The 24521-nt window shown below is 35.4% G+C and overlaps 3 protein-coding genes across 3 annotated transcripts; 2 read left to right on the forward strand and 1 right to left on the reverse strand.

The window, feature by feature from the left end:
* Window positions 1–1013: 1013 nt before the first annotated feature.
* On the reverse strand, window positions 1014–6661 carry LOC146943895 (S-adenosyl-L-methionine-dependent methyltransferases superfamily protein). The gene is made up of 12 exons (XM_085742197.1): window positions 6506–6661; window positions 6333–6381; window positions 6151–6244; window positions 5895–5944; window positions 4928–4977; window positions 4379–4487; window positions 3627–3687; window positions 3344–3396; window positions 2908–3000; window positions 2213–2276; window positions 1746–1853; window positions 1014–1477 (listed from the first exon to the last, which is right to left on the reverse strand). The coding sequence occupies exons 2-12, from the start codon at window positions 6357–6359 to the stop codon at window positions 1236–1238; spliced, it is 951 nt and encodes a 316-aa protein (XP_085598323.1). The 5' UTR covers window positions 6360–6381; window positions 6506–6661; the 3' UTR covers window positions 1014–1235.
* LOC146943896 (pentatricopeptide repeat-containing protein At2g29760, chloroplastic-like) lies at window positions 6646–8775 on the forward strand. Its single transcript, XM_085742196.1, has one exon. The coding sequence runs from the start codon at window positions 6954–6956 to the stop codon at window positions 8481–8483; it is 1530 nt and encodes a 509-aa protein (XP_085598322.1). The 5' UTR covers window positions 6646–6953; the 3' UTR covers window positions 8484–8775.
* Window positions 8776–16692: 7917 nt separating this feature from the next.
* On the forward strand, window positions 16693–23246 carry LOC146943897 (TCP-1/cpn60 chaperonin family protein). The gene is made up of 14 exons (XM_085742198.1): window positions 16693–16820; window positions 16988–17097; window positions 18144–18205; window positions 18310–18382; window positions 18907–18974; window positions 19155–19224; window positions 19513–19581; window positions 19664–19735; window positions 20017–20090; window positions 21346–22008; window positions 22088–22213; window positions 22334–22438; window positions 22523–22597; window positions 22853–23246. Exons 2-14 carry the CDS (start codon window positions 17073–17075, stop codon window positions 23036–23038), a joined length of 1668 nt encoding a protein of 555 aa, XP_085598324.1. The 5' UTR covers window positions 16693–16820; window positions 16988–17072; the 3' UTR covers window positions 23039–23246.
* Window positions 23247–24521: the final 1275 nt, after the last annotated feature.

Genomic DNA, 24521 nt, shown 5'->3' on the forward strand with positions numbered 1-24521 from the left:
CCTCCGTCCCGGAATAACTGATCCATTTTCTAAAAAAAAGTGTCCCAAAATAACTGACTCATTTCAATTTTCAATACAACTTTCATCATTTCCAATACAATATAACACTAAATAATACTACTTTTATCATTCCCAATACAATATATTCCACTTTCCCCTTTATTTATACACTTTTCTTAATCTGTGTGAAAAACCAAAGTATGTCAATTATACCGGGACGGAGGTAGTATCAGGCTATCAGCCATATGCTGACAAGCAGTGAGTCAATATCCCGATTGTCGATTGAAAAATGATATTTGTATAACCATTTTGTAACAACTTCTAAATAATTTTTTTCTCGCATACTCACATTATATCTTACCATCTCTCTTCCTCTGTCAATTTATCCACTCTCAACAAAGTGCTCTTAATATTCATCCCAATGTGATATATTATCACTACTATTCATTCCAATTGAATGATCCAATGAAAGATTACAAGTAGTGGCAGCATGCTAAATAGTATATCAACCATTTCATAAATCTAAAATGTATAAGTCTAACAGGAGCATACAAAAATTGTTATGGTTTAGTTTGTTCAATCGGTTGAACCACAAATTAACTTTACAACAACAACACCAACAACAATAACAACAATCAAATTGTATCCCACTAAGTAAGAGCGAAATCATAAAGATTCGACAAACTTTTACTTGATTGTCGAGGTATAACACAACCCTCTTTTTTCCTCATTGCAAAAAACATATTTAAAAGTAAAAAATGAAAATATGTTGAACTATGGTTCAAATTTGACTCGATCCAATTCAACCAAAATGCAATATATCCAGAACCAAACCAATCAACAAACTGACCAATTTTTGTTCAATCGATCAATTTAACAAATTGTTACTGAAATCATACACAAATTGCTATTAGCCTGTATGGAAAAGAGCAAAATACATTTTGTACAATTGTTTTCCTCACAATTTTACTCATATTATATTTCTCTTGTTTTTGTCGAAGAAATTAAAGCAATAGTTTAAACATTATCAACATTATCCATCGGAAAAGTTTATAAGTTTGGGTTATGATTATCTAAGGAATAATTTGTATTCATTTGGGACAACAAAAGACTCGGAAGAAAGGAAAGGCATCGATGATAAAAGCTAGCGTTAAAGTTCGTTTATCCATAAATATTATCACTGCAAGAGAGTAATAAAGTTCCAAATAACACTACGAATCAGTGGATATGCAAGATCAGGAATCCAGGGAGAGATTTTCAAGTTCTCGGAATCCTTGAGTTGATGCTTTTTTTAACTCTAGAGCTCTCTTGTAAGGGGGGGCAATAGGAGGTTGTACTGGATCCAAGCTCTGATATGTTCCCCCAGCAACTTTAGGCAGTGGATATGACCTATCAGAATCATATCCAGTAAGGTCCCCGCAAGCTAGAAATGGGATATACACCTTATTAGGGCCTTCCAACCACCCACTAACACAATCTGCAAACTCAAATGCATTAATTACTCCACATCAAGGCCATGAAAATTAAGTATACATGATTCAATTAAATTCAAAAAACAAATAATTAGTATATCTCAAGTTATGATGATTAACGAGTCAAAAAAAAAAATATGATGATTAACAATCTACATGTAGGGATACAATTTTGAAGCTGAATTCATTTCCATTCAGGGATGCAACTTTGAAGCTGAATTCATTTTTATTCTGCGATTGCTCTTAAGAATTTCTATAAGGACCGACATATACCTGTATCATCTACCCCTGATGGACTTCCAACCTTCTCAAGAAGCCGATGAAGATCTTTTGGATTGAATCCTTCTGGAGGGGAGTAATTTTCACAAACTGCAAATGCCTCTGCAAGGGTGAACAACTAAGAATTAGCACAAATAGTATACACCCGCCTTCCTACCATTTTAAACCACCTCGTCAAAAGATTCATAACTAGTAATTGCCGTTAAAGATTCAAATCTAATAATTGCAAGTGTTTGGAGGCACAAGGGAAACAGCTAAATTCAACTAGTGGTATATTCAAAGTTCATATACATTGTCAGATAATAGATAAGCTTCTGTTACATATAATGAGTAGCATAACTACCAATTACTAAGCTATGGAAAATGTTTCCATAACAATTCATAAAGAAACTATAAAGAGCTGAAAAAGTATGCTTTGAAAAAAAAAAAATAGTAACAAACAAGGAAACTAAAGTTCTTACCTATGCTGGAATTACGACTACTTTTTGGCTTTGCAAAAGTCACCACAGGGAAAAACAATTTTAGCTGCAAACAAAAAGCAACTTAGTATATGGAATTATGATTTTTGGATTCAAAGACTATGATACACCTTTACCATTTTCCCCTTTATTATGAGTTATTTAGCAGAAAGTACAACAACAAAACAATTTCACAAGTACAACGAAAAATTTAGATATGATCATGAGTAGGTTCTAAGTTCCAACCAAACAAAAGCATGCTACAAGTGAAATAATCAGTTCAGAAAAGTTATATTTTAACTCCTACAGGTGCACTTGTTGGTGCACTTGTTGTATTTATCAAGAGAGTAGGCTTTCATTTACCTTTAAAGTCAATTATTTTGTCAACCAATTGGCTCATTGTTTCTGTTCCGAATTTTGGTAAAACTCTGGATCTTTTAGATGATTTAACTTTCAAAGTTAGAAGTCGTAGTGGTATTTGTATTACTTCCATTGTTTTCAAAGGTTTGGAACTTTCATTCTCTGTTTAACCATAATTTATTTCCAGAAATGAGTGTCACTTTATTACAGAAGTTATAAAAGCTAACTAAAAGGTGGACAACTGCAACAGATAAAAGCAAAATATACTTATGCTATTTCAAACAATGTGTAGGTATCCAATTCCTGAAATCTTAATGGCGAGGGGAAACTTCAAATACCTGACAGTATAGAAGGCTTGTGTCCTTTCCTCTAAATATCTTCGCAATGAACTTCCCTCCTTCCTTCAGTACATGAGTAACAATTGTTAACCCCTGCAAGAAGTAAGTAATTAGCATCAATCTGCGACAAAAATCTAACAAGATAGACAAATAAAATCATGAAACTCTACGCAAATCAAGGAATAGTCCGTTTAAATTAAACTATACACCACGCACTGGTGTGTGCGCATTTATTAGATTAGATAAGGTAGTAGACTGACTGGAAATAACAAGCATATGTCTATTAAAGGTGAGGTCACTGATTTCTAGCCTTCAATATTTTTTGCGATCGCCAAAAGGTAACCATAATGAAATATCAACTATCAAGCATCAAGATAGCAAACCTAAAAGAGATAAATAGTTACAATAATAATAATGACAGTTATTAAGTGCTTACTGCAAGTATGAGTTGGGATTGAACAAATTCATCCATGTCATGAAGTCCGGTAACTGCAAAAAATGAAGCCAAATTTTTAAACTACAACCAAAATGAGAAAAAGCCTACATATCAGAGTTAATGTATTAGAATTGACATGGAGCAACAAAAAAGGGATAAATTTATTCTCGTTGGTCCGATGAAAGAGGTTGAGGGTAAAACAAACAGTATCAAATCATTTGTAGCTGTTTGGTAAATATTATGTATCGAGAAGTTACGAATTTAAATTATGCATTTTCTTTACCATCAGGAGCACCATCGCACACAACAAGGTCGGCCTTGCAACCATCAAAATGTCTAATGACCTGAACAGAACAAGAGAAAACAATGTTGTATCAAAGAGAGTTAAACTGATGAGATAAAGCAGCCTCAAAAAAGCAAGACCTATATGATCCTTCCAAGTTCCAACAAACCAAAACGACATCACCAAAGGATCAATTTGGAGCAACAGGAAACATACTTATATATGTCAAACTATACACATGAATTGGCTAGACTTTATAATGCAGGAATTTAACTTTTCATATGACCACACCATGTCTTTTCATTATTTCACTCATTCATTCATTCTCACACAAACATGAACTGAACAAAAGCAATTGGAAAAAAGAAAAAGAAATTAAGGTATAGCAAAAGAAAGCAGAAATATGTGGTTGAAATTCGACAGAGGAGAAATAATAACAAAAACCTTTTTCCACTAGGTCGGGGTGGATACATAAATCAAATGATGTCATTAAGTTCTACCATAAATTTTAGAGCAGAAACAATTATATCAAATAAAGCTAGTAATGCGTACTCATGTTCTAATAAATCTAAATTGCTAATGAACTTGATCTCATGATGAATGAACTTGAGGAATAGAGTTTAGATAAACAAAAGAATTGATATCATTTTCTAATTCTAATGACAAGAGTGGCATACTCAAATCGTGTTTCGAAATGGGGGAAAAAACATGACATCTGTCAACAGAATTGAAGGTAACACTTCTGTACATACCACTTCAGCAGTCCGAGCATTAGTTATATCACCCTGCACCTGGATAACACCTTCAATCGGAGCCATTGGCTGCAAATCAATAGCTACAATAAGAGGAAGCTTTTCATCCCTGCATATCATGATGCAGCAAGGAATTAACGATATTGATAGAGACAGAGATAATATGTGATAATTAACAGAGTGTTTGGAATGTGAAGGATACTCCTTAACATAAGATAATACAGCATAAACAAAAAAGAAGAAATCAATAAAAAGAAGAAATCAATAAATTCAAAAGAAAACAGGAAGAAAACAATGTTTAAAAGGATGAGGAACTAATTCAGAGATTGCACCTCACATAACACATATCAGGGAAAGCTTAATGAAATACTTCTTTTGTAAGAACAATAATAAAAAGTTATGAATTGAACATAATTACGACCAACATAAAAGGATACTATAGTTTTAAGGAGCGTAATTTCAATCCTATGTCAATGAATGCATTTACAGGATGTGAGATCTCAATGTCATGGATCTAAACAAAGCATATAATCTCCATGGAAAACTTACTTTGCATCAGGTGCAAGCTTGGCTGGAAGGTACAGTTTACGACTCAAAACCTGCATATAAATTTTTAAAGTATTATCCGGATATCAAGATAGCTGCAACATGAGATTTATGAATGCTTTATCTTGTTTTTCCCCCCTATTGTTTATACATGGCAATAACTTTAAACTTGTGTCGTATTCTGTCGTAGATAATTCATACCTAAGTCTGATTTGGTTTTCATCCGTAATGGTGTTATCTTTTTTAGCAAAACAGCAAATGATTTTTGATGGGTCGTATACTATGACCAGGTCTGTTAATAGTTAGACTATTTCTAAGAAACAAGTGGTTTCTAGTACAACTGGATTTTCAGGTGCATTCTGCCTCCTTCATTTGCATTAGTGAGGCAAACAATATGTTACTGTATTTTATATAAATGAAAACTTTGGGGGCTGGGGGTAGGGGAACTAACATTCTGTACTGGTCAAATGTGTTGTTGACATTTGCAACAGCACGAGAAATCATTGAGTTATGTCTTCAAACAATGATAATGACCTCTAGGTTTAAATTCAAATCCTTCCTTAAAGTGAATTATATTTTAGGACGATTATGAAATAATGAAGCAGAAGAGAAAAGACAAAATCATTAACTGATATCACAACACAAAGGAGTACTATACAGGTCTATTCTTAAGATAAGTTTAAGAGGAAGGGGGGTTAGTCGATTATGAATATAGAGCATAGACATGTCTCACAGTGAAAGCTCATAGACAACCTATCAATGAAGGATAACCAGAAGAAATCTAAACCAAGATATTCATGTCAATTACATTTAAATGATACTAGGTGAGCCAATCCCCTCATTGACATTACGGTTTCTTATTAATGCTTTTCAGCACAAAGCGCCATAGTTTGTGTTTGGTAATTGAAGCTACTTTTGATTTCTGAGAAGAAGTACAAGAGAATGGTAATGATAATTTTATCACCAGTACCTGACTCCAGCTGCCTGGAGCAGCACATAAATCTACAACACGTTTCACCCCTGCAAAAAAGAACGAAATTGAAACTATAAGTAATACAGTGGAACAAAATGCTAGCAAGAACCTTTCACTATTTCTGAGACATTAACTACTATCTCTAATTATATATTCAGGAAAGAGAGCATTACTATCTCTGCTAAAAATGGCAAAAATAAATGCAACAAACTCGTAATAATTAAAATCAGCTTTCAAGGTTGAGAATGTGCACCTTCAAAAATGTTAAATTCTTCATCTATCTGAAGAAGTTTAAAAGCACTTCGAGCACGCCAACCTTCTTCTTTCGCTTTTCGGTAATATATATCCTGCAAACCAATTTAGCTAACATCAAATCAACCCCAAAAAACCAACAAAAAAAAAAAAAGAACAGTGCGAGAGTTAAATCAACCATACCCTCTTATCCCTTGAAGCTTTGCCCATGGTTTATTCCTCACTTACTTGCCTAAGAAACAAAAACATACAACAAAATGAGAAGAAGTTCGTAAACAAAAAAAAAAAGTTTCTCTGTTTCAGACATTTACTCAAACACCTGGAGTGCATATCAACATAGGCATAAAACTACACACCTTTTCTCCTGAATCAAACTATCCAACAAATTTCACAGAATCACACGCTACTAGAACACAAAAACGAATACAGGAGTTCAAATGAGCAAAATCGAACTGTACGAAGAATCTCGTACAGTGTACGAGGTAATTGAAGAAGCCATGAACTTAGGAGGCAAAAGTGCTTTTGTAACGAAACTGGGTAATTTAATTTGCATCATAAACCGGGCCGACCCGCTTAAACACACACGACCCGGTCGATTTTTTTAACCCAAATACATTCCGGGTTGGAGGGAAGAATGCAATTTCCCCCGACTTCTAGTTCTAACTCAAGCATGACTGTTGATGTTATTACTTAGTCAGTAAAAAGTTGACTCATTTCGAAATCAACGCTGATTCAGATGAGCTCGAGACCCAACTTGTCTAAACTAAGAATACTAAATGGAGCTTCATATTAACAAGAATACAAATGAAGCCTCAAAATCTGAAGCTAATAGGGAAGCTTGCTCAATTTCAAACCATAAACCCTAATCCCCAATTGTTAAATCAAAATCTTAAACTTCTTTCAAAATCACACGATAATGGCGAAGCTTTCTTCAACCTCTGCAACCAAATGCTCTCTTGTTCTTCCTCACACAATCACTACACCTTCACCCACGCGCTCAAAGCATGTTGTTCATATCACGCGCTCTCCAAAGGTCTCGAAATCCACGCGCGTCTCATCACATCCGGTCACATCTCCGATGGCTTCATCGGAAACACGTTACTCTATTTTTACCTCTCGTCAAACGACGTCGTTTCAGCAACGCGCGTTTTCGAATCAATTCCTTCACCCAACGTCGTTTCATGGACTTCACTAATCTCAGGTCTCTCAAAATGCGGTTTTGAAACTAAAGCTATTGAAGCTTTCTCTTCAATGAATGTGAAGCCTAATGCATTAACTCTCGTAAGTGCGATTTCAGCTTGTTCGAGTATTGGAGCGATTAAATTTGGTAAAGCGATTCATGCTTACGGGTTGAAATCGTTGATGATTGATGGGAATATTGTTTTTTATAATGCTGCATTGGATTTGTATGCAAAATGTGGGTTTTTGAGTAATGCACGTAACGTGTTTGTAAAAATGTATAAAAGGGATGTTATTTCTTGGACTACTTTGTTAATGGCTTATGCACGTGGAGGTCAATGTGATGAGGCTGTTGAGGTTTTTAAACAAATGGTTGTAAGTGGAGAAGCTGAGCCGAATGAGGCGACTGTTGTTACTGTGTTATCGGCTTGTGCTTCTATTGGTTCTTTGAGTTTGGGGTGTTGGGTGCATGATTATATTGAGAAAAGGATTGATCTTGATGTTGATGGTAATATTGGAAATGCATTGGTTAATATGTATGTTAAGTGTGGTGATATGAATATGGGGTTGAAGGTTTTTAACATGGTTGTTCATAAGGATGTTATTTCTTGGGGTACTGTTATTTGTGGATTGGCTATGAATGGTTATGGTAAACAAGTTGTGCAGATGTTTTCACGTATGCTGGTTCATGGGGTTTTACCTGATGATGTAACGTTTATCGGTTTGTTGTCTGCATGTAGCCATGTTGGTTTGATTAGTGAGGGAATGATGTTCTTTAAAGCAATGAGGGATAGTTATGGCATTGTGCCGCAAATGAGTCATTATGGTTGCATGGTTGATATGTATGGACGTGCTGGTTTGTTTGAGGAAGCTGTGGCTTTCCTTAAAGGTATGCCTGCTGAAGCTGAGGGACCTATTTGGAGTGCTCTTCTTCAGGCTTGTAAAATTCATGGTAATGAAGAGATGTCGGAATGGATTAGGGGACAAATTCATGATAAAAATGTTGGCGTTGGTACTCTTGCTTTGTTATCCAATATTTATGCAAGTTCTGAAAGGTGGGACGATGCTAATAACGTTCGGAAAACAATGAGAGGCACTGGGTTGAAGAAGGTGGCTGGATTGAGCTGGGTTGAGCCTGAGGTTAGATTGGATTAAAGTTTATGTGCGGCTTAGTGGAGATTGATGAAGTTGTGTTACTCTACAGTGGTACCAATCAATGATGGAACTCTGAAGGTTGAAAGTTACATGTATCAATATTTTTTTCTGTAGTCAGTTTATGGTAGACTTAAAATGTAAATTACTTCATTCTTGTACAAACCAATAAAGTGCTTCAATTGGCAGCAAGCAGTGCAATTCGATGACAGAAGCATAATGTATAATTGTATATTCAACGTATAGAACTAGACTCGATGGCAATGATATTCAAGAAATTATCTTTTTTTTGTTCTGGATTTATTGTTAAATCATGACAGAATGTCACAAATTGATCATTCTATTGCTATAAATAATGGTTGTTTCATGGGCAAATCATATTATGTGCTGGTGAAAAACCAGCAGCTGAAAATTTGAGGTTTTGTTGATGTCTTGTGTTTTACTAGGTTAGTGTATCATTCTGGTAGTAGGATCCTACTGCTGCTGTGTTTGTGGATTGTGTTGGTTTTGATGGTTCTCTCCCCAAAATAGCAGTGAAATCGTTGTTTAAGCCATTGGAAAGAATCCAAGATTACTTGAAGAAATGTATGAAATTGGAAAGATTGTTCTTGTGGCAAACAAAGTTGATCTACTTACATCCCAGGTTTCACCCGCAAGGTTAGATAGAGGGGTTCCACAAGATGCAAGTGCTGGATGAACGCCCGAGTTAAGTGCAATTTTTTTATTCTTTGTTTTGCACCTAGAAGGCTACAATTATTGTTTTACACCTTTGTTTTTTACACGGTTCAACTAAAGGTCCATCTTTGGATGCTGCTTCTACTCTTTTTTTTTTGTTGGTTTCTGAATGTTAATAAGTATTTACCTCAGTTTAACAGTAATTAATCTTTGTACATGTTGACTACACGAGTTAGGTTCTCTCTTTCTAATCAATGATAGAGGGTGATAGTTTATGGACTAACTTAGTGGATTGTGAATAGGTTAGCTACCAGTTATTACATTTTTATAGCTCTGAATCAAATAAAAGATATAGTGGTGGTACTTTAGAAACCAAATTGAATATTTACTCATTTATATCTCTTAACCCACCATTTTATTTTACCATTTAACCAGACACTTTTCATTTTATATCACTATTAGTAAGTAGTTTGATTGTTCTTAAGAGACTCTGTTCCTTCCTTGTCAATTAACATGAATGATCTAAAACATGGAACTAATATTGGAAGTATAATATACTTATTAGAATTTAGAATACAAGTAAAATATTCACTATAAAATCTTGTTCTTATATTTATATAATTTTAGGTATGCATGATCGTGAGAAAGAAAAAAAAGAGTTTTGCGTGTTAGCTAAGTGGTTGTAACGTCAAAAGTTTAATGATTCATTGGTGTTGCAGCACGAATTTTTAAGAAGATACTTTGGTTCTGAATTTTTAAGAAGATAATTTTGGACAATTTTTTCAAACTGACTTATAATTTGGGTTAGATAGAGTAGTCGTTTTAAGAAGCTAAAAGAAATACATTTTGAACGATGATAACCATTCAAGCACAAAGTATGCCTCGAATGGACTCAATAGATTCAGAGTGCAAAATAATACAAGCCAGCAAAACGATTAAAGATATTCAGTAATCCATACAAGTCGTCGGATTAGACCACCAATAATTTAAATCCAAAATATAATAAGTTGGTGTTTGGGCCTTCAACCTCTACCAAGAATGAAACTTTATCATATCAAGTTAATGATCGAGACAATTTTTTCTTGGAAAAAATACAAGTTTCGCTCCTTCCTAAGGACCGAGATACAAGACAATCAAATCACTCAGAGAAATGATGAATATCCCTCCTGAACAAATGAACTCCACCAAATTAAATGGCATCCGTGCACATTCAATCGAAGGAACATAATAAATCACCGGCCGGTGTATAACACGTGTCCAAACGCTTAGAAAAAAATCGCAATCCAATACCATATGATTAATATATTCATCTTTCCCACAGCCACCGAGCACATCAAAGAACTCGGATGAACAACCCCACGACGAGGCGAATTGTCTTTTGTTGTAATACATTCATGCAATAGTCACTGCTTTGTTTCAAATTAGCTCAGTATATGGCACGGTTATGTTGCTCATTTTGACTTAAAATATTCTAAACTCTTTTAACCGAATAGCTTTCACGTGGATCATGTTTTCAGATCCATTTATACGTTATATTATCCTACAACAAAAAATTATAAAGCACAAAACAACACTCCACAACCTGGTTCTCCTCCAAAGCAAAGAGTTTCATCATCCATCTCCATATGTGACCCTTAACCCCCTTGCCAAAACTCCACATGTCTGACATTGAAATATTGTTATCAACATACATATCAAAAAGACGATCGAATCTATGACACAAATGATCTCTTTCTAGCCAAGGATCGTTCTAAAAGGAGGTACTTTTCCCATTACCAACTCTACGCGCCAACCCTTCTTCAAACTACCTCCCCTCCCTCACACCTACTCCCTCTGAACCCCATAAATCATTGCGCCAACTTGACACCTTATTGGCTCCACTCCTAATTTAGCCCCCCTTAAAACCATACTTAGTTGTCAACATCTTAAACCACAACAATCATTGATCGACAAGTAACCTCCAACACAACTTACACAACAACGTCATACCATATTTCCTTCATCGATCATTTTAAAATATTTAAGGTGTACAATTCAACAAAAATTGTTTTATATTTTATATTTTAACCGATTAAACACATTGTAAAGTGTTCAACAACTAAGAGCATCCACAATGGTAGTTCCCTAACAAGGACTCCTTAAATAGACCCCACGTGACACATCACTTATTTATAATTTTTTAATAAAAGTACCTATTAAGGACTCCATGACTCCAATGGCAATACACTAATAAGGACTCCAATGAAAAGTATTTAAATATGTCCCACTATCTTTACATATTAAACAAAAATAATTTATCTATTACTCATTTTTACAAGTGGGACCAAGTAGTACACATTTTATTACTTCTTTATGCAAGTGGGACCAAGTAGTACACATTTTATTACTTCTTTATGCAAGTGGGACCAAGTAGTACACATTTTATTACTTTTTTAAACGTGGGACCCGTTAGTTACTCAGAAGAGAGAGGGTCCTTATATAGTTGCCTGTTCCTTAACGGGGACTCAATTTATCTTCCTCCAATGGAGGGTCCTTAACGGGGAGTGGTCCTTGTTAAGTAAGGACCCCCCCATTGGAGATGCTCTAAGTAAAATATAGATCTTGTAAAAAAAAAACAATATAGAAGATCTTGTGAAAAAAAATACAAACAAAGAAGGACTAAATTACCAGTTTAATATTAATACTCCTACATTGTAAGTGTAAAAAGGTTTTACACTTAAAAAAGTTTAATTCATGAAAGTATAAAATAAACTCTACTATTTACTGAAAATTTTTGTTCACACATTTGAGAAGGCTGGGACACACATGTAAAATACGCTTTTGCCCCCTCGGCAGTTAACTGCCGAAGAATTCAAAATCCGGCTGCAATTAACTGCCGAGGAATTCCTCGGTAGTTAACTGCCGAGAAAAACATTAATGCAGCCAACAGCTTCTGCATTAATGCTAAGCATTTCCAAGCCATTTTTGGGCCAGCTTTTACCTGTAATTTTACCAGAGCATTTCCAAAGGCAATTCAAATTATACAACAATGAAACTCGGTCATAAACAAGAAAAATACAATATCTTTTACATGTGTCCATAATTAAATCAAACCGACATTTGGTTCAAACCACACAAAAGTTTGAAATTCATCAAAACGGAACATAGTGTCCATAATCAAACAACACATTACAACTCATTACACATCATTAGATTAAATCCCTACTTACATTCATCACAATTGCATATGGAACGAACATATATATATATATATATATATATATATATATATATATATATATATAATACATTATTTTCCACCATATTCCTAAACATAAATCCGACGTCACTATCGTCTTTAATAAGCCAAGGCATATAGCTTGTCGTTTTCCATGCGAATTCATCTCTATCTTCTCCTAGGTCTATGCATGGCATTATAGCAGCCAAGTGACGTGTATATTGATTTTCACCAAGATGCTCAAAATAAGTGTTAAGTTGTGTCTTCAAATCATCAAGAGAGTCCGTCGGTGTTATCATAACCTTAACCGTCTTCTTAAACGCGCAGTACCTAACACGCCCTTCAATTCTTGCAACCTCAGACATGTTTCACTTGACAAAAGCTTTAACAAAATAATCATAGATTAGAACAAAATTAAATGGAATGTAATAACGAATAAATCAAATGCGTAAACATTAATAAGCTATAAATAAGTATTGCACTAGTTTCAAGTCAATAAAAGTCATGTTATCATATATATCAATATAAATTACATAATGTTACTTATATATTGGCCACAAAAAATTGGCATTACAATTTTGACCCCAAAATATACGTCGGTGTAATTTCTACCAAAAAAAAGGACTAACACCAACAAAAAAATCACTCGTTAATGGCCAAGTGATTGGAGAAGATCAAGTGACATAAAATCTTCCTCATCTTCCGCAATAACTTCAAATTGTTGCTTTGCTTTTTCGGGAGTGTCCAACAAAATAGGCGCCGCTTTGTTTGATTCCTTTTGTGGTTTCGTCGGTTTGTTTCCACTTTCAATAGCCATGAGCTTTCGGAACAACTCATGTTGATCCAAATACTCATCTTCCCAAGTCACCGCATCTTGTTTCTTGTGATTGTGCCACTCCGTAGATGATGGAGGTAGTGGACAACCATTCTTCAAGTAAATAAGCACAAAGTGATTCGGAATTACCCCAAGGCACATGATGGGAGTTTTTTGTTTACCCGGCGGTGGTGGCCCTCTTAGTGGGAAAAAAGATTTCGAGTTACCAACTTCAAGATTTGTCAACACGACCACACACCTTTTGTAATAATTAGCAACAATGTGCCCCATGTCCGGAAAAGTCAACCCCTTATCAACATGATGTGCACAACTTTTTGTATTTGCGGGAGGATGTAAGTCATTTAAAATGTAGTTATAACGATCCTCACCCGCAAATACTTCAACATAATCATCTCTATGATCTTTCAATTCTTGAATAAGATGTGTACGAATCATAAGATGATTTTGTTCGGTTAAGCCCATGAACTCGGCTATAGCCCGGAATCCACAATGTCCATCGCCAATAACATCCACCACTTTTTCAATAAATGGAAGCATGAAGCGTGACATATAATCAATAGGCCTCATAACCGGGATAGCCTTAGGCTTTGGATACCGAGAAGGTGGTGGAAGTGGGGAAATTGGTGTTTTACCAAGACGAGCACCTTTTCGGGAAATTGGTGCTTTACCAAGACGAGCACCGAGAAGGTGGTGGAAGTGGGGAAATTGGTGATGGTGACGGTTGACTTTCAGGATGTTGGGAATCAACAACCTCCCAAGAAGAAGGGATCCGACTAGTAAATGTAATTCTTCCTTTAGACCTCGCAATGTCCACTTTTTTCTTGGCTCCCTTGGTTGTTGCTTTTTGTGGTGGTGGAGACATCATGGTGGTTTCAGGAAATGCCAATTGCCGCAAAGCCTCTTTGACTTCAAGCTTCATTTGGAAAGGGAGTTTCTTGAGACGTTCTACAATACCCTTCAACTCATCATCGACAGAAAAACCAAGTTCATTACTTTCTTCGCCCATGCGTAACCTTCGTCAATGGTGGTGTATCTCATCCAATAAAATTGGCTTTTCTTCAAGGAGTTTAGTTGCAATTTCGCATGCACATGGTAGGCCGTAAGATGTCCTTTGAACACAACCACAAATTTCCTTGTCCATGCACAACGTTTCCCTACAACGTGACTCTTCCATAGCAATGTTGTCCAAAGCATATCTAGACACATGACCACCTAAACCGGAGTACAAAGTGACATCTTTGAATCTATGTTCCAACACGGTAACGCTCTGACCAAAGGTTGTTTGTATCGCAGTGTGTTGAAGCAACAACATGTCATGTATTTTCTCCCAACAAGTACCCAAATCACCCACACTATTGTCCAAATATTTCTTCACCAAAGCATGAGCCGATTCTACCCTATTGGTGGATCTACAACCAAGATGCAACACACGGTTTGTCCATGCCCTCACTATTTTCTCCTTCACTTCATTCAAGGTGGTCATGGCATAGGCTAGGAAAGGTGGGAAATCACTACAAGCATCTTGGAACTCCACTAATGCATTTGCATATAACTCTTGAGTGGGCGATTCAACCATAGCTTTCCATGCCCTCATGATCTTCTTGACAACATCGCGATTATTCACCTCTTTCCCATCCTTTTTTCCCAAAGGATATTTACAATCTAAGACGCACCTTTGTTTAACATTTGCTCGCACATGAAAGTAACAATTCATAGCATAACTTTCTGGGAAAACAATTTCAACCGTTTTCATCAAAGACCCATCCCTGTCGGTAACAATCACCTTAGGCATATTCATCTTTGAAGTAAGAAGTTTACGCAGCATTTTTAAAACCCAAACAAAGTTTTCCTCTTTCTCATCAATCAAGAATCCAAACCCAACTGAATATGTCAAATCGGTCGAAGTTACTCCAACTACCTCAAACATTGGCATCTTATACATGTTGGTTTTGTAGGTGGAGGCCATAACCAAAACCGTTGGAAAATTGTTAAACAACTTAACGGATGTTGGATGAGCCCAAAAGATATCTTCGATTGTAGTACTTTCACTTTGTGTTCTTGAGTAATAAGTATAGTTGTGCTCCTCCAACTTCGAGATTAGATATTGCAACGGCTTCTTGTCACCTCTATTTGCCTTCCATATTTTTTGACGTTCATTGTACACTTGATTCACATTTGTCATGCAATGTGGTCTTTTGTTCTTCAAGTGTATCAAAATATTTCTTGGAAGCATCTTGCTCTTGGTCAAGTCACGTACAATCTTCTTGTCGTCCTCCTTTAATCTACTGGCAAGAATGTGTCCTTCTAAAGCCGGCTCCATCGCATGGTTGTGAACTCCATTAAGAATGTTCAATCCCCATTCCTTTGTTTGCGTACTTTGATATCCACTAATCATGAACAAGCACCCGCATTTTCTTGAGCCCGTTGTCGCATGCTTCGGTTTTTTTTAGGCACTTTGTGAGCTCCACTCCTTTCACACACTAGGCGCAAAATTGGATGGATCAAGCTTGATCTTTGTGTAACAATTGTAAATCTCGCCTTATTTGCTTGACAACGTACCCACCCAAGCAATTCTTCTCTATCTTGAAACACAACGTCGTCAGAAAAAACCTAGCTGTGTCAACTTCGTGGGCTTGAAGTGGGACAACACCGGGGCTAACATATTTAGAAGCTTCAACATGGACGGAAGCTCAATCAATGTTTGGTTTGACTTCAACCTTAGGCGGTTTGACATCTCCGGAAATTTGGACAAAATTACGTTTTGTCTCTCCCGAAACATCTTCTGCGTTCTCGGTCATTAATATAATTAAACAACACAAAAATATAAATTAACAACTAACTAATGCATAAACATCAATGCCATAATGAACTAAAACAAAAAAAAACAAAGAAAAAAAATTCGAAAAAATGGCAGTAGCTGCCATTTTCGGCTGTGAAAATTTTTTCACAAGTTTTCCTCGGTAGTTAAGTACCGAGGTTTTCCTCGGCAGTAAGGTACCGAGGTTTTCCTCGGCAGTATACTACCGAGATTCCCCATGACAGTGTTCTACGTAACTGACGTAGAAAACCATGACATAACCAAAAAATAAACCGAATAAAATGCACAATACCTGTTTTTTTACGTCAAAAGTGTGTTGATACATCCTATGCTTGATGCTTGAATCATTTTGGAGCAAGATTTGATGAAAAAAAATTTAGGATTTGGGGATTGGATTGGAGTTGTATGGAAGTTGATGAGAAAATAGTGTGTAGGGGGAGAAGGTGACTGTTTCATCTGATGAAACAGTTTTTCTCGACAGTTAACTACCGAGGAATTCCTCGGCAGTTAATTGCAGCCGGATTTTGAATTCCTCGGCAGTTAACTGCCGAGGGGGCAAAAACGTATTTTACATGTGTGTCCCAGCCTTCTCAAATGTGTGAACAACAATTTTCCTATTTAGTTACTCTCAAACTTAAATAAAAGTAAGTGTGACAGTGTTCCATTCATTTCCAGGGTTTTCTAGTTCATTTTGGCGGAAAAGAGTGTAGCCTTTCTCTCTGTTACTCACTCGCGACGCTCTCTGCCCTAACGCCGCCTCCTCCTCCTCCTCCTCTAACCACCTCCCAACTTCAGGTAACTTCTACGCTTCTCTCCGATCTGAAAGTGTTTTCATTTTCCGATTCGCCACCTTCGTTTCAGATTTAGGGTTTTACTTCCAGTATTTCTTCGTTTTGCCCTTCTTTTACGCTTTCGATTTTGAGATTCAATGTGATTTTGATTATGTTTTAAAAAATGTGCAGTGAAGCTTTAAGAAGAAGATACTTTGGTTCTGGATTTGGTTTTTGTTTTGCAAAATTTGAAGCAAGTTTTTAAACCCTAGAAATCATGCAGTCCTCAGTTGTAGTTCTCAGTAAGTTCTCTCTCCCTTTACGCGTTAGCTTTTTTTGTTCTAAATGACTCATGGAAGTGATTTAATATTTCGTATGAGTTCATGTTTGTCTGCGGGACAAAAATTGATTCCGAGTGAACTGGTTTTATGTATGTTTGGTTTTGATTTGAGAAAAAAATGATTTCGAATGTATTGATTATGGTTAAAATTCAGTTGAATGTGAAGTGATTTATGTTTGTATTCATCAATGAAAAAGTGAGTTGAACAGTAAGTTTGAGTGTAAAAATCAGTTCTTGAATTAGAAGATACAATTTCTTGTTTCAAGTAGAATCAAATCTGGAGGAAAATCAATTCTACACTGCTAGAATCAATTATGCCTCCTCCAAAAGTGGAACCTAACACACTTTGTGAAATTGATTTTAGTTAAAAGTGACTTGAATGTGCAATGGTTTATGTTTTGGATAGAGTCACGTAAAAGTGATTGTGTAGTGGTTTATGTTTTGGATAGCATTACATAGAAGTGAGATGAACAATAAGTTTGAGTGTAAGAATCATGTTTGGAGTCAAAAGCTACAAATCCTAGCTTCAAGTTAGAATCAAGCATGAAGACAAGATTAATCCTATTCGAGAACAGACAAACATGAAAAAAAAATCAATTCTACACCTCCCAATCAATTTTCTCTCCAGAATCATTTGGTAATAAAATAATTTGCCATATTTTGTTTTCACATTAGAGAATGCATTATGGAAGTTTTTGAAAATGATTTTAAACATAGGTTGGATATTGAAAAGCCTAAAAAAAAATTTAACGTTGTTTTCAGTGTTTCTTTCTCTCTAGTTAGGTTCCATTTTATATCTGTCCACATTTTAAAAGAATAATCTATAACCATATATCATTTCAGCCACCCATGTACAAAGTTAAAATTGAGAATGTTGTTAGAAAATAAGCGGGCTCTTAACCTTTGGTTTTAATTCTGATGTGTTTTAATATTTGATTTCTGTTATACATTTAAGCATAGCTTTTTAAATATGGAGTGGTTCATTAAATCCACGCTTTAAATGTGCAGAGGACTCTTTGAAACGTGAGTCTGGAGCAAAGGTGCATCATGCTAATATCCAGGCGTCAAAGGTGATCCTCTTACTGATTACCGACCAAAACTAAGTAGTGCTTGCTAATGTTTCTAAATATTCATTTGTTGTTTCTAATTTAATGTGGTTGTTGTTGACTGGAAGGCTGTTGCTGATATAATTCGTACAACATTGGGACCCAGGTCCATGCTAAAGATGCTTCTTGATGCTTCTGGAGGTTAGTGTTTTCATTACTTAATCAACTTATTGCCTATAAAGCACTGGCACTGATACGTCTACACCTGTAGTAATTTAAGAAAACAACATAATTGAATGTAATCCCATGTGTTGGTGTCATATCAGACACCGGACACACCTTCAATCATAAGTGTTGGTGCTACGGAGCTTATAGCTTATTAAGGACTATTGTGAATCACACTGTTTGCAATTGTCATTCACTGAGGTTCTAGCTTATTAAGGACTATTGTGAATCATACCGTTTGCAATTGTCATTCACCGAGGCTAAATATTTTCTTATTTGCATCGTTAGTGTCTGAGATGTACATAGTTTCTTGGTGATTGCAAGATGTGGTAATTTTTATAAGAGTTTGGAATTATTTGTGCTGTTTAACATCATATGTAAGTTGTAGGTTCTGGGTATGAAATTGTTAATGTAACAGTGTTTATCTTAAATGTATAGTTTTATGTCTTGTTTTTCCGAGTACTTAGACACCTATTCTTTTTTCCTGTAAACTACAACAGGAATTGTGGTAACAAACGATGGAAATGCTATCTTACGTGAATTAGATATTGCTCATCCAGCTGCCAAGGTACTTGTCTCTCATTCTTCATTTTATTGATATTGCTTCGTGGTACATATATTGCCATATAGTACGTTCTTGCTCACGTCCTTTGAAGGCACAACTTTCTGGTTTGCATTGAATTTTCCACGTTTACTTTCTCTTTGTTTCATACTTTCTGAAATTGCTGGCTTATTGGAATGGCTACAGTCTATGATTGAATTAAGTCGCACCCAAGACGAAGAAGTCGGAGATGGAACCACATCTGTCATCATTCTTGGTATGCTATCTGTGCCTATATATATTGATGTTAAACATACATACCCACACAAATAACATCAGTAATTTTTGCCTAAAATTCCCTGATACCCGTAGTAATTTAAATTCTCCTCTCTGGTGTTAAGTTGCTTTGAACTGAGATTCTTTCACATGGTAACTTCGCTATTTTAGTACATGATTTAATATCAAATTCCAGAATGTGTTGTCATATACTAAATGGAAGATTACTTTTTCCCTGATTTATCAGGTTGCTTTTTCATATTTTCAATATCTCATCATTTTTGTGCAGCTGGTGAGATGCTCCATGTTGCCGAAGCTTTCATTGACAAGAACTATCATCCTACAGTTATTTGCCGAGGTAATGTATCGTATTAATCAGCGGTTCTTTCCTTACAGTATAAAATTGTGTACAATGACAGCTACAATTATGTAATTTGCAGCATATAACAAAGCTTTGGAGGATGCTATTGCTGCCATTGACAAAATTGCGATGCCTATTGATGCTCAAGACCGTAAGTTTTTTTTTCCTATCAAGATTGGTACATTTTTTTGTCACAAACCCTCCAAGTGGATTTGCAAAAGTTCAGTGAGCTAAACTGTCTATATTCCGATTATTTATGGAGGTGGCACCTAGATAGATTGCACAAATAGTTTGTGGGCTGGGTAGTAATTCATAGTACAGGGCCATATTGCAATTCTGTTTGCTTCAAATTCTCCTAGCAGTATACATCACTCATCCTTTGAATTTCTTCTTGACATATAATCCCAATTCTATTGATGAACGAAAATGCAGGAGGACAAATGTTGGGGCTTGTAAAAAGCTGCATAGGCACCAAATTCACAAGTCAATTTGGGGATTTAATTGCTGTGAGTATATTTCTCTTGGCTATTATTTCCAAATATGATATTCTTTGCTCATTAATATTTTCAAACATTTTAGGTTGATGTTTAACTTGGTAATGTTAATTCTTAAACCAGATAACTGTAATTTTCTACCAAAGCACGGATTGATGTAATTTTTGTTAATCAATGCAATTGGTTATTATTCATGTGATGGTTATTGGCATCTAGACAACTGTGTTGATGTTAGGGAGGCACCACATCTTCATTACACTGTACTCCGTCCCAAGTTATAAGCAAAAAAAAAAAAAAAAAAACCAAGATCAGACTTGCTAAGAAAATCATTTAATATTCTAAAATTTACCAAACAAAATAGTTTTATTTCCTAAATTACCCTTCATAGTATTTTACACGCCACATTGAAAATCAAAACAACTAAATGACTATAATTCTTTCTCCTTAGAACCTCCTAAATTCTTTCTTGTTCACTGTTTGCAGTTGTACAATATTAAAAATACGAGCCGTCTAATGAAAACATCAGCCTCCTAATCCTTGGAACTAGTATTTCACGGTAATTGAGTAGATGTTTTGGAAAACATAACTCTAAATATCAAGGGTACTTTTGGAACAACAAATTTAAATTGGTCAAAATTAAAGTTTTTTGCTTATAATTTGGGTGAAAAAGGTGATTTTTTTGCTTATAATTTGAGACGGAGGGAGTAGTCATTTATTTGTTTTGATTTTCAATGTGGCGTGTAAAATACTATGAAGGGTAATTTAGGAAATAAAACTATTTTAGGAGTATTATTTTCCTTTTTCAATTCAACTGCTTTACATGCAGACCTAGCTAATAGTGTATAAATAATATCATTATTTGTGCTCTTGTTCTTTGGTTGTATTTGTTTCTGTTCGAGTGAACAGGACTAAAATTTAATGGGAAATGCTAACTTGTGCCCTTGGGGCACAAGTTAGCATGACCCAAATTTAATGCTACTATAAGTACAGATAATTATTGCAGCCCTTTATAACTATAGCTGTGCACAACTGCATTCACTATTGTTAAATGATGGCTGTGGCGCTGCCGTGGCGGAATGGCATGGCAGATTTTTAGATAACCGTCTTAGACGATCCGTGAAGGGATGCCCACCATTGTGACGTTATAGGCCGCAATGGCGTGTTTATAGGGCTGATTTTCAGCTTTCCTCCATTAACAGCATTGATTGCATGACCTTTCTAGATCTATTGAATTATATTTAAAGTGTTGTCCTTGATTATACTCCAGGATTTAGCTATTGATGCTACTACAACAGTGGGTGTTGATATTGGCCATGGTTTAAGAGATGTAGATATTAAAAATTATATCAAGGTTGAGAAGGTCCCTGGTGCGCAGCTTGAGGATTCGAGAGTTCTCAAGGGAGTAATGTTTAACAAAGATGTGGTTGCCCCTGGCAAGATGAGGAGAAAGATTGTTAACCCACGTATCATTCTTCTTGATTGCCCTCTTGAGTATAAAAAGGGTGAAAACCAAACAAATGCTGAACTTCTTAAAGAAGAAGACTGGAGTCTCTTGTTGAAGTTGGAGGAAGAATACATTGAGGAGCTCTGCATGCAGATATTGAAGTTTAAACCAGACTTGGTTGTTACAGAGAAGGGTCTTAGTGATTTGGCATGCCATTATCTGAGCAAGCATGGAGTTAGTGCAATCAGAAGACTGAGGAAAACTGATAATAACCGAATTGCCAAGGCATGCGGTGCTGTTATTGTGAACAGACCAGATGAGTTGCAGGAGTCTGATGTCGGTACTGGTGCTGGGTTATTTGAAGTTAAGAAAATTGGAGACGAGTACTTTGCTTTTATTGTTGATTGCAAAGAACCCAAAGCTTGTACTGTATTATTAAGGGGTGCTAGTAAGGATCTCTTGAATGAGGTTGAAAGAAACCTACAGGTTAGTTATTGATATTTTTATTTACTATTATCCAAACCTATTTGATCATGCTGCTTTCTGAAACTCTTTTGCATGCCAGGATGCCATGTCTGTTGCTAGGAACATAATAAAAAATCCAAAACTTGTTCCTGGAGGTGGTGCTACAGAGATGACTGTGTCAGCTGCTTTGAAACAGAAGAGTTCTTCTATCGAAGGCATTGAGAAGGTGAGTGTATTTCACTGTTGTTTCGTTGAACCAGTGGATGCTTCATCCATGTTCGATGGGTTTGAATTCCTAACTTTTAATTCATTCTGGTTCTAACTTTTAATTCTTGTTGATTATCAGTGGCCATATGAAGCTGCTGCCATTGCTTTTGAATCTATTCCACGTACTTTGGCACAAAATTGTGGAGTAAACGTCATCCGGACAATGACCGCACTACAAGGAAAAGTAAGAATAGTTTGCTACATATATTCTTTATGCTCTTTTCTCTGAAGCCTGGTCTTCTTTAACTTCTATTTTTGAAAATTATAGCATGCAAATGGAGAAAATGCATGGATTGGCATTGATGGAAATACTGGTGTCATTGCTGACATGAAAGAGCGCAAGGTACTTTATTTATTTTATTCTTGAAGTTTGCATATTGTAATTGAAACCGAAAACTATCCATCATTATTTTGCCAAAGTCACATTAGAGTTAGGACCTTCGTTATCCATTTATTTTTAAACGAGGCAACACAATGTAGAAATCCATGTTTATTTCAGTACAACGGATCATTGCGATTTACTGAGCACATGCTTAGTTGTCTTGTAAGTGTATATGTCAGCAACTGAACTCTGATAATGTTTTGTATTATGGGCTAGATCTGGGATGCCTATAATGTGAAGGCACAAACTTTTAAGACTGCCATTGAAGCTGCATGCATGCTTCTAAGGATTGATGATATAGTGAGTGGAATCAAGAAGAAGCAGGCCCCTGGAGCAGGCCCTTCAAAGCCTAAGATTGAGACCGAGGGAGATGCCGACGGCGAGCAAATCCTTCCAGACTGAAAACACACTTCCCTTGACGTTGTTTTTTTTGACTTGTAGAGTTAAAAAATCTGCTAGGTTTATGTTCCTCTTTAATTATTCTTAAGAAATTTTGGGTCCTTGATTGTGCTGATGTTTTATACCTGGTACTGTTTGTTTAAGCAACTTGTGAACTTTAATGATGTTCAAGTGTCATGCTTTATGGAGTGTTTTCGATCTGTTGTTTTAAGATTGTGCCAGGCTGAAACTGTTTGTTTTCTCCATTGAGAGTTGCTTGTTTTCAACTAGATTGATTTCAGAACATACATCGTTCTGGGTAATGCGATTACGCAGGCCTTTTATGCCTTGTGTCGGTGAAATTTGATATGCGATTATATGGTCGTACTTGTGTACAAAAAGATGGATTGCAAATGTATTATAAAAAAAAAAAAAAAAAAAAAGAAGAAGAAGACGGATTGCAAATGAAATGATTAATATGAAGTTTGTTTAGCTTCATGTGCTGAATTAACCAATTAGGAATATATAGGTTGGCCTTACAAATACGCTTTAATAAATGAACGAACCACATTTGTTAGTCCTTGAAACGTGTCATCCAACTCAACTTTCGTGAAGGCTTTTTTCCAGCCAAATTTTTCAGGAGGGCCAAAAATAAATGTACAAAATATTTTTTAGGACAGTAAATCTTGCAAACAAGTAATAATTTTTTGCTTCCTCAATTCTACTAATATTTGACAATTGAATTTATTTGGAGCGGTTAATTATTACTAGGCTAGTTAAATATAAAATAGATTATTAAGATAGATTGGAAGTTTAGAAACCAAATTGGAGATTTACTCATTTATACTTACTTATATCTATTAATTCAACATCTTATTTTACCATTTATCCAAACACTTTTCATATTAAATCCCTCCTTGATCGTGATTCAATTAGTTTGATTGTTATCAAGAGAAAGACTCTGTTCCTTCCTTCCTTCCTTCCTTCTTTGTCAATTACTAGGGTGAATGGACCAAAACATGGAACTAATATTTGATATGGATCAATTTCAATGTTTTTCAAGAGTTTAATACAAAGTACCAACAATACTAAATCGTTCTATAAAATTATAGTACTATGTTGTAATATTATGTTATAAAATATTTGTATAACATAATATTTGTATAACATCTACATGATAAAATATAATTAAATTATGTTTTTTGATTATTATATGACTGATAAAATATAATATCTACATGAAGTCTATATATAATTATCTTCCACTTACGTTAGTAATTAAAATATATTTTTTGATTGGCTTCTTATATTTGATGGCAACTTCAAAAGAAAAAAGTTTAGAATTTTTATATTAGGTAAAAACTACGGTTAATTTAAGTGGAACTAAATTTAGATATGTGAAATTGGACTCAAGTATCTTACGCAAGGACTCAAAACCGAGTCTTATGAATGAAAAAACATAGATGGAGAAGAAGATCTCACTAGAAAGACTAACCGAATTCTCTAA

The sequence above is a fragment of the Medicago sativa genome, chromosome 2 (genome assembly GCF_051527215.1).
Source record: "Medicago sativa cultivar Bolivia chromosome 2, Bolivia_mono, whole genome shotgun sequence".
Classification (NCBI taxonomy): domain Eukaryota; kingdom Viridiplantae; phylum Streptophyta; class Magnoliopsida; order Fabales; family Fabaceae; genus Medicago; species Medicago sativa.